Source organism: Cavia porcellus, unplaced genomic scaffold (genome assembly GCF_034190915.1).
Source record: "Cavia porcellus strain 051 isolate PalLab524CR breed Dunkin Hartley unplaced genomic scaffold, mCavPor4.1 scaffold_2, whole genome shotgun sequence".
In the NCBI taxonomy this organism is placed as follows: Eukaryota; Metazoa; Chordata; class Mammalia; order Rodentia; family Caviidae; genus Cavia; species Cavia porcellus.
The window spans coordinates 115,347,018-115,358,365 of NW_026947485.1; the positions used below are offsets into that span (position 1 = coordinate 115,347,018).

General features: G+C 38.7%; 2 protein-coding genes across 2 annotated transcripts; both read left to right on the plus strand.

Annotated features, from left to right (window-relative positions):
• The first annotated feature begins 395 nt into the window (after nt 1-395).
• LOC111755641 (olfactory receptor 2M3-like) lies at nt 396-1,334 on the plus strand. Its single transcript, XM_023563375.2, has one exon. The coding sequence runs from the start codon at nt 396-398 to the stop codon at nt 1,332-1,334; it is 939 nt and encodes a 312-aa protein (XP_023419143.2).
• Nucleotides 1,335-6,394: 5,060 nt separating this feature from the next.
• Nucleotides 6,395-11,002, plus strand: LOC100733262 (olfactory receptor 2T3-like). Its single transcript, XM_013148584.1, is given in 4 exon segments — nt 6,395-6,538; nt 9,306-9,543; nt 10,012-10,518; nt 10,521-11,002. Coding segments are annotated over 4 exon segments (1,371 nt in total).
• The last annotated feature ends 346 nt before the right edge of the window (nt 11,003-11,348 follow it).

Consider the following 11,348-nt stretch of genomic DNA (forward strand, 5'->3'; position numbering starts at 1 on the left):
CTGGTCTCCAGGAACTGTGTAGCTTTACTGACCCAGGCCCTTCTCATTGGATCAACCTGACTATGGACTGAAAACCGTGGAAAATGAGTCAAAATAAACATTTTCTACTGTAACCTTATTTTTCACACACTAGCAATGAAGATGTTATAATACTTAAGTGGGTTACTATGAAACATCGAGTTCCTATTACATATTTTCCTTTAACCTCATACGGAGTTAAATATAAACTTTAATCTCTTTTATTCAGAAACAAAAACTTTCGAAGTCTCAGTCATTATTTTCCTATGGATACATAATTTTATTGGAATGTGTACGTAGGAGGTAAATCTTTGACATTTACATAGTATTACTGTGCCATTTCTTAAAAGATTTATGTCCATAGTAAAATATTCTCCATGGCCTGGGAAAATCAGACCTTCAACTCTGAATTCATCCTTCTGGGAATCTTCAATCACAGCCCCACCCACACCTTCCTCTTCACACTGGTCCTCGCCATCTTCACCGTGGCCTGCGTGGGGAACACAGCTATGGTTCTGCTCATCTACCTGGATGCCCAGCTGCACACACCCATGTACTTCCTCCTCAGCCAGCTCTCCCTCATGGACCTCATGCTCATCTGCACCACTGTGCCCAAGATGGCAGTCAACTTCCTGTCTGGCAGTAAGTCCATCTCTCTGGCAGGCTGTGGGACCCAGATCTTCTTCTATTTGTCCTTGCTTGGAGCTGAATGTTTCCTTCTAGCTGTGATGGCCTATGACCGCTATGCTGCCATTTGCCAGCCTCTAAGATATCCAGTCCTCATGAGCCAGAAAATCTGTGGCCTCATGGCAGCCTCCTCCTGGATTCTTGGCTCCACTGATGGTGTATTAGAAGTGGTAGTTGCACTGACCTTCTTCTACTGCGGGTCCCGAGAAATACCCCACTTTTTCTGTGATGTTCCTGCCTTGCTCACTCTCTCATGCACGGACACCAAGACATTTGAAAGGATGATATTTCTCTGCTGTGTAATTATGCTTGTCTTCCCTGTAACAATCATCATTGCTTCTTACACTCGTGTTATTCTGGCTGTCATCCGCATGGGATCCGGGGAGAGTCGCCACAAAGCTTTTGCCACCTGCTCCTCCCACTTAATGGTGGTGGGCATGTACTATGGAGCAGCGATGTTCATCTACATGAGGCCCACATCTGAGAGGTCCGCAACCAGGGACAAAATGGTGTCTGCCTTCTATACCATCCTCACACCCATGCTGAATCCCCTGATCTACAGCCTGCGCAATAGAGAGGTCAGCAGAGCCTTTGTGAAGGTGTTAGGGAAGGGAAAGTCTGCAGAATAAATGGCCTAATTATCATTGCTATAGAATCTGCTTACTGATCATATTTGAGTATTTGACAAATATAATTCAAAACTCAAAATATGCTGATATTCATCATAAAAGAGACATAGTTTACACAAAAAGACATCATTAATAATACTTTTTGCTATAATTATCAATTATCTATGATTTTAGCCACAGAGATTGTACAAATGTATACCTAAAAAAAACTTAAACATTAGGTGTTTGCCTCTCCTAATACCTCATTCTCTGGTGTGTTTTTAATGTACAGCAATTTAACATTTGCCAGCCAACAATATTGCTTAGTATTACTTTACACGTGAAAATAGTCAACTCTTAGGGAAAAAAAATGAGCTAATTATATGGAATGTTATATTACTGCTTATAAGGTCATTACTATTGCTTATGAATTTGAAATATTCCTGTAAGAGACATCTGGCTTCTTGATGACCTTGTTCATTTATTTGCATGTATTTCCTTTTGTAATGCATATTGATTTTTTACACAGGTATAGTTAACATGTGAACATAAATCTAAATCTAGATTTTGCATCCATAAATATTCTCATCATTATTTGTGTCATATATGCAAATTATTTGAAATGTGTTCCTTTTTTGTTTTTTTTAATTTTATTACAAGGGAAAAAGAGAAAACAAAACAAAACAAAATAAAGAGATGTAAGGGTACAAGTAATACAAAACTACAAAAAAAAAAAAACAGTAAGAAATCACCAGTTAATAGATTACACATTATCATCTTAGAGATAGTTGCTCAAGTCACAGTATCAAAGCATACAAAGTGGACATTCACACAGTGAGACTGCAAACAGTTGTGTTCAATGATCCAACCAAAAACATTAATATGGGCATCTATTTAACACCCCTAAACACACTTGCAGTTGTATCTTTTACAGCACTTTTTCTTGTATTTTTTACATCAAAATTTACACATTTTGGGTTTTATTACTCCTTAGTTCTTATTACTTTTTTTTGGAAGGGAATGAAGTCAACTATGGCAAAACAAAGCTCTCAGGCAAAACCAAGAATAGACATAGCACATGATGTAAAACAGAGTAAAAGGTTATCAACAATGTTTACCATACTGCCTCTTGCTTCCTTAAAAATAATTGTCTATCTCAGTAGGTGTTATGAAGTTGAACAGAACTGCAGAGAACAAGAACAATAAAACCTAAACCTTCTAAACATTATAAGATTTCCAAAGAAGATAATAGTCAAATCAGAATGGGCATCATAGTGAGTCTTATTGCCTTCAAAGTAGTTGCCTTTACCCTCAAACTTGATACTATCATACAGAACGGAACAGATTCTAATCAATCAAAACAAGATAGTGGGAGTATTACAGGACTTCAAATCAAGTTAATAGGAAATCAAAAAAGTTACTATAATATATCCTGCTACTTTTTTATTTTTCCCATTAATTAAAAATCATAAAAAATAACTAAATATTTTTTAATGAATAAGGGAGAGTTTGAAATAAAAGAGGACATAACAACATATTAGTACAGGTCAATGCATGACACTTTCAGCAACCTAGTGCTTTACCACCAAATAACCTGACTTAATAGTAGTTACCATAGTGTCTTTTTCCTTGAAATATTTGAATATAACTTCATATACTATAGCTTCAAATATATCAAGTCAGTGTAAAACCATTCAAGTGGATGAAAGCATTGTAGGGTATTTAGAACCAGCTAACAGAGAACGAACAATGCTTTCCATATTATCTCTTTGCCTATAACAATTTTTGTTTATACTATCATGTATAATAAATTCCAACAAGATATATCATGATGAAACCAATGGAGACAGAAGAGCCATAATTTGGTGGGGCTTCAAAACAAGATGATAGTAAATCAGCACAAGCTATTTTGATGACTTATTTTCTTCAAAATAGCTGTTCATTTCATCACAGGCAATAATATCAAGCAGCCCAGAATAAATCCATTCAAGTTAATAAGTGAAAACTTTATAAGCCTTCAAGGCCACATAATGAGGAATCATGATTACCACATACTATTATATATGTGAATCATTACTTACATTAGGGCAACTATTTGGTATTCACACATGCGATATTGATTTATTTCACTTATGAGTATGGTCTCAAGCTGCGCCCATTTGTTGATAAATATCTCAATGTGATCCTTCTTTATAGCTGAGTAATATTCCATTGTATAGAAATACCACAACTTTTTTATCCATTCCTCAGTTGAAGGACACTTGGGTTGTTTCCAAGATCTGGCGATTACAAATTGTGCTGTTATAAACATAGGTGCACATATATCTCTGTGGTATGATGCTTTCAGTTCTTCTGAGAATATGCCTAGAAGTGGAATAGCTGGAACAAATGGGACTTCCAATCCCAGCTGTTTGAGAAATCTCCATACTGACCTCCACAAAGGTTGCACCAATCTACACTCCCACCAAAAGTGTAGGAGAGTTCTTTTCTCCGCACAGCCTCTCCAGAATTTGTTGTCGTTGATTTTCTTGATTCTGGCCATTCTTTCTGGAGTGAGATGGAATCTCAGTGTGGTTTTAATTTGCATTTCTCTAATGACCAATGATGCTGAACATTTTTTCATGTATTTGTTTGCCATTTGTATTTCTTCATCTGAGAATCGCGTATTGAACTGAATTTCTACAAAATAGTTTAAAACAACTAGATGAATAAAAGGTGTTCAGAGGTAGGTATATATTTACTCAAGTTAACAAAAGCATTATGAACATCACTTTATTAAACTCAGACATTGGTTTTTACTGTATTTGCTAGTCTAGAGAATCACAGAGGTGACCCTCTTGTTTTATGATCTTGTAGAACTAAAAAATGGAGAATACAAAAGTTCCCAGAGCCTTTTGAGCGCTTTCTTTCCCTTTCATTTTCACAATATTTACTGAAAATTTTGGATCTTACTCTTTCGGTATCTTTTTACAGTAGGGAGATAAGGCTATATTTACACATGTGAGTCAGATTTATTTCACTTATGACTATGGTCTCAAGTTGTATCCATTATAAAATTCCCAAGTTCATTCTTCTACACAGCTGAATAGTACTCCATTATATACAAATGTCACAATTTTTTTTATCCATTCCACAGTTAATGTGATTTGTGTTGTTTCCAAGATCTGGTTATTACAACTTGTGCTGTTATAAACATGGGTGCATATACATTGCTACGGCATGATTTTTCAATTCTTCTGTGAAAATAGCATAAAGGGAATAGCTGGATTTAATGGAACCTGCAGTGCTAGTTTTTTGAGGAATCTTCACACTTTCTCCTGTGGTTTTACCAGTTTGCATTCCCACCAACAGTAGAAAAGTGTCCTTTATCGCCATTGCCCCACCATGTGTTACTGGTTATTTCTTGGTGATAGCCATTCTTTCTGGAGTGAGATGGAATGTTAGTGCACTTTTAATTTGTATTTCTCAGCATATATATATATATATATATATATATATATATATATATATGCTAGATAACTACACTACTAATCTCTAGTTCATCAAAAACAAGTTTTGCTTTCATTCTTTTACTATTTGATAATTTTTAATGTCTGAATCTTGTAACATGAACAACTACTTGAAGATAATATGTAAATAATAGCTAATGTTAATTTCCTATTACTCTATTTTGAAATTCTGTATTATAGTTCTTATTTTTATTGTTTTGTTTTTAAAATTTTAAAAAAAGAGATATCTGAGCTATCATTGCTTCAAGATTTCTTCTTCACATTTTGAGAGCAAATTTTATAGCAAATAGAAGAATTATAAACCAACTAGAGGAGCATAGTGAATCTTTAAATTTTGTGTTACCACTTTATAAAGAAATGCAAAAGATTTTAAGACATTTGTAATTAAGGAAATCTAGTCAGTTTTTGGAATATCACAGATGTAATAACAGAAATTCAGCAGCAAACATGTGTGACAGTTGCCCTGAAGTGTTTCACAGATCTGGTCTGTAAAGTATTTGATTTACCTGAGAGGAAGAATATTAAACTGTTCCCCCACGATCTGCATTCTTTAATGCTACTTCTATGAGCAAGGTTCAGAGTTTTCCAAGGAAGTAGTGACTTTTCCGAAGCTGACATTCTCCCTTGTTGACATTAAACCATCCAAAGTGAGAGATTTCCTGATTTGGCTGGATATAAACAGTGCCAAGGGCTCAAGGAAAACTGAAGAATTCATGAAAGTCAGAGAAACTTTTTTTCCAGCATTCAGTTTAAAAAAAATAGTCCAGCACCAACTGCTGGTATATAGAAGAAAGCCCAGAGCTGCATGTAGAAAGGCAGCCCTAGCCAAGACCTGAGTAGCAAACTCTGAGATCCTGCACAGAGGACCAAGCTCAAGCAACTCAGGGCTTTCACTCATTCAAATGCTGACAACATTAACACTCACAATTAGAAAGCTAAAGTTGTGGTAGTTGTTGATGCAGAAAAATTAAACTGACATTATAGGAGTTTAAGTGGGACAGTATATACTCAGAGTATAGAACTTTTCCTCATAAAATACAAGTTAATTGCAATTGATCTCATGTGTATGCCATAACAAAGGTATAAAAAGCTCATAAACAAAATTTAGGGAAATATAAAATTTGAGTAAACATGGACTTCACAGTTCTCCAACTAAGCAATTCATTTTAAAATGTTCACTAACTTCAGTTATAGTCCATTCAGCACACACACACAAATTAAAGTATCTATAGGTTTACAGTTTTGCCCTCAGTGGACTCTCATTAATATTTCAGTCTCTTGTGTATGATATCAATGCTAGTAAAAGAAGAAAATAAATGAGAGATTTTGAATTCTTCAGTGCCTGGAAGGGCAGTGTTTATTATGAACCATGCACACTATTCCTCTGTCTAAAATGAGCACTTTTATTTTCGCCATGTAAACTTACACTTATCTTCATAATGATTTAAGATTCCATATATAGTTTAATAATAGGTTGTAAACGTTAATAAAATGAGTAATATTGGACTTCATACGAACAAATCTTGGTCAAATTTAAAACTCATGTATTAAAAAAGTATAAATTATACAGCGATGTTCATCTACATGAGGCCCACATCTGAGAGATCCGCAACCAGGGACAAAATGGTTTCTGCCTTCTATACCATCCTCACACCCATGCTGAATCCCCTGATCTACAGCCTGCGCAATAGAGAGGTCAGCAGAGCCTTTGTGAAGGTGTTAGGGAAGGGAAAGTCTGCAGAATAAATGGCCTAATTATCATTGCTATAGAATCTGCTTAATGATCATATTTGAGTATCTGACAAATATAATTCAAAACTCAAAATATGCTGATATTCATCATAAAAGAGACATAGTTTACACAAAAAGACATCATTAATAATACTTTTTGCTTTTTTGCTATAATTATCAATTATCTATGATTTTAGCCACAGAGATTGTACAAATGTATACCTAAAAAAACTTAAACATTAGGTATTTGCCTCTCATAACACCTTATTCTCTGGTGTGTTTTTAATGCACAGCAATTTAACATTTGCCAGCCAACAATATTGCTTAGTATTACTTTACACATGAAAATAGTCAACTCTTAGGGGAAAAAAAATGAGCTAATTATATGGAATGTTATATTACTGCTTATAAGGTCATTATTACTGTTTATGAATTTGAACTTTTCCTGTAATGTTTTCCCTGATGACTGCACTAATTTACTTCACAAATAGTGAATAAATGTTCCTCTCTGTTCACAACTCACCAAGTTATATGTTATCACAGTTACTCCCATTGGGTTGAGATTGCCCTTCATTCTGTGTTTAATTTATATGTTTATAGGTTTCTCATATTTAGTGATGTTCAATGTCTCCACTCAAGTCATTTTTAACAAAAGGAAAGTATTGACTGTTCACATGCACACTTACAAATATTTTTTTCTATTTTTTCAAAGCTTTAAAATCATCAAGCTTTGCAGTTTTTGAGCAGATGCAAGTTTATAAGAAGAAGGCTGCTAGGAGCAGAAGGGTAGGAGAGGAGCTCCTTCTCAGTGGGAAGCTCTGTAACTACAGTTGCAGAGAGTGAGCATGGACACTTTACAGAGTGAGGAGAACACAGCGAACACAGGGGCAGGTGCTCCCATAGGAAGAGTCACTTTTGTCCAAAACAAAGTTCATTAATCCAACAAAAGATACGACAAACTGGAAAAATTGATTATCAAAATATCAGTGATCTAAATATTAAAACAGAAACACTAAGTTTGTTGGAAAAAACAATAGATAGAACTCCTGAAAATAATGGTATAGGTATAGACTTTATGAACAAAACCCTGCAGGAACTATTGCAAAAACCACCTGCAATCTCATCTAATTAAAAAGATTTTGCACAGCAAGAGAAATCACCACTACAATGAAGAGATATTTTTTGACACTGTGGGAAAAATGTTTGTCACCTGTTCTACAGTCAGAGGGTTACTATCTAGAATACAAAGAAATCAAACAAGTCAGATTTCCTCAAAATTAAAGACCCAGTGCAAAATAGGGCATCAAAGATAAATAGACACTTGTTAGATGAAGAAATAGAAAAGATGTTAAGTAAATCAAAAAATCTTCAACATCCATGGTCATTCAAGAGATGAAAAATTGCAATAATACTGAGGTTCCTTCTCTCCCAAGAAACAATGTCAAGTAAACTTAATGTCAAGTAAACTTTAATGTCAAGTAAACTTCTAATAACAAATACTCGTGGAGCTTTGGGAAGAGAGGAACCCTTGTTAACTGTTGGCTGCGGAATAGAAAGCCAGTGTTAAGATTCCTCACAAATCTAGACTAGAGGTTCCATCTGATACTGCTGTTCTCTTTGGTAACTTCCTGAATTAAGCCACCATATCACAGTGATAAATGAGAGTAATAATAAAGTATATCCCGATTTATTTTTTTTTTATTTTCATTTTTACTGCACATGAGCTGTATGCAGTCCCACTCCTGGTGGAGGTTGGTACAGGGACATCACACAATTTTCCAGCCACTTGTGTCAGTGCGGCTGTGCCTACGCTGCTATGAGGAAAGCAGTACTCCACACATGTAGAGGGGTTCAGGACTATGCAGTCACATGGCGTGGGGAATAGGTGAAAGAAAAAAAAATCACCACTCTTCCTGCTTCCATGAGGCATTAAACAGAAGACCTCGCCTCAATTTCCCAAAGAAAGGAGCCCGTGACGCAATTCCCACTTTGCCTCCTTAAGTCACACCTGAGCGCCCAGCTTCTGGACGCTGCAGCATCTGCCAGGCTTGACTCAGACTCAGTTCCTGGAGGAGCATGAGAGGGGACAGAGGAGTCTGGGCCCTGTGCCCCTTTGATCCTTGCTGGAGGGTGGCTCACTGAGAAGTCTCTGGAGGACTTCAGCAGGTGAGATGTGAGGGTCAGCGTGCCCTGTTTCCTTGCTCTCTTTCCTGTAATTTGAACTTCTCCTGTAACCCTGATGTCTCTTTTGCATTGCGTTTCCTATTGCTGTGCATTGCTGCTTCTGTGCACTGTTCAAAGCAGGGATACAGTGATGCCAAGGCCCCTCCACACCTCAGTTTGTCCTGGGGCTCCTGACTCTCTGGTAGTCTAGAATACCTCTGTCCTTTGAGAGCTTATAGCACAGTTGTGTCAAGGGGACTCAGGCTATTTGACTAAAAATTTAAAATAGATGCATTTGAGTAGAGCAGTTCCTGAGGAAAGCTGTGGATTTATAGAGGGTTTTTGTTTTGTTTTGTTTTGTTTTGTTTTCAAAATAACTGAGATGCAGGACTTTAGAGGAATTCCTTCAAAGAAGTACAGGCCTGCAGCCTAACAGCTATTTAACACATCCTACTGCCCTTAATGCTGGACACTGCAGGCAGTACGGCAGGGAAAAATCATGTCTGCAAAAGGGAAATGAACACTTGAGTCAGTTTACAACTAAATACAAAGTTCATATTTAGGGGCTCTGCATCTCTTGTTCCTGCAGTTTCTAAGACCATTTGTCTGCAGAACAGTTAATGAAGAAATCCCTAGGCCTCATGGTGGATCCTGTGATCCAGTGAGCCCTGCCCCTCCTGCCTTGCTGCAGGGCTGTGTTCAGAGCTGTTCTTCCAGGTCAGCTGCTCGTCCTACCCAGTGCCAGTCCCCTAACCGCTCTGTTCACAGAACTCAGTGGTGTCAGATGCAGTTGGGAAGCTGGCATGAGGTGAGGGGCTCTAATGGAGGTTTGTGATGCAGGAAGCTGTTTAAGTGGTGCAAGGTTCCAGGGAACCTCAGGCAGGGTTTCAGTACCCTCAACAGTGATAATGCTGCCAGTTGCCTCAGTGGATTTCTGTCACTGAGCCTGAAGAACTGCTGGGTCTGAAAGTACTCAAATAGAGCAATTTGACTCCTGTCACAGACTTAATGTGTTTTTTAACTTAAGTCTCCAATCATCCTTACTTACTGAGTGCAGACACCTGTCTCTTTCTGGAGTTCATGGTCACTTCATGGGGCCCCAAGGTCTGTCTGTATTTCACTCTAGCTAGTGGCCAAAGTCCAGTTTGACCTCTCTGAGGTCTGAATTTCTGACCCCACCTCAGTTTAACCCAGCGTTTATATAAATAGCACAAATTGCATGCTTCACCAAAAATAGAGTCCTGTGCATGCAGTAGATATAACAATGCTGATTCTGTTTCTCCTCAGGTGAGAAGTCTATCCAAACACATACTTGGGGAGTCTAACTCCATGGAATCAAACTTTGAGCACTAACTTCATCCTTGTGGGGCTCTTCATGGACACCAAGCATGCGGCTTTGCTCTACACTGTGATCTTCATATTCTTCTTGCTGGCTCTGGCCAGAAGTGCCCTCCTCAGTGTCCTGATCCACTTGGACCTCCACCTCCACATGCTCATGTACTTCCTCCTCAGCCAGCTGTCACTCATGGACCTCCTATACATGCCCCTCACGGTGCCCGAGATGCTTGTGAGCCAGGTCACTGGAGATCACACAATTTCCCCCTCGGGCTGTGGGATCCAGATATTCTTCTACCTGACCCAGGCTGGGGCCAATTTCTTCCACCTGGGAGCCATGGCCTACGACCAATACGCTGCCATTTGCAGACCTCTATACTACCCACTACTGATGAGCCCAAGGGTGTGCCGACTGCTAGCGGGCCGGTCCTGGTGTGTAGGGATACTGGATGCCCTGTTGATCACCCCATTACCATAAGCTTCCCCTCCTGTCAGTCCAGGAGAAACTTGAGCTTCTTCTGTGAGGTTCCTGTTCTGCTCAAGCTCTCCTGCTCCAACATCTCCCTCTGCAGCTTGCTCATATGCCTGTGCTGCATGCTCATGATCCTGGTCCCCATCCTGGTCATCTTGCGCTCCTACACCCTGATCCTGTGCCTCATCCAAAGGATGAACTCAGGCAAGTGTCACAGCAATGCCTTGGCTACCTGCTCCTCTCACATAATCATGGCGGTGCTGTTCTATGGAGCAACCCTCCATGCCTACATCCTTCCCATCACCTACCACACAGCCTGGCAGGACATGATGGTGTCTGCCTTGTATACCATCATCACACCAGTGCTGAACCCTCTCATCTACAGCCTGCGTATCAAGGATGTCACAGGGGTCCTGCAGAGCATGGCCCATTCAAGAGCAAGCCTCAAGAGCACTGTAAGAATGAAAGCTGTGGAATGACCAGGCTTCTCTGCTCCCTTCTCTTCTTCTCCTCTTTATTTCTGGCCTCCTCCTGTCCTTTCCTGTCTTCTCATCTGCTCTCAGCATCTGAGTCCCAGTGGGAGTTCATGCACATTTTCCCTTTCTCATGCACGTGGAATTTCTCCTCACTGCTTGTTAATCCATTTTATCACCTATATTTTATTTTGACAGAGTCCCTTGAACTGTGTTTCAGTAGCTGGCCTAAATAAATACAGAACACACTGTCTACCTCCACCAAGGCTGGGCTCATTGATCATTGTAATGTGAGGAGTAGGTGTGCTCCTAACCCAGAAGAAGTCTCGCAGTGAAGATTTCAGACCCACGG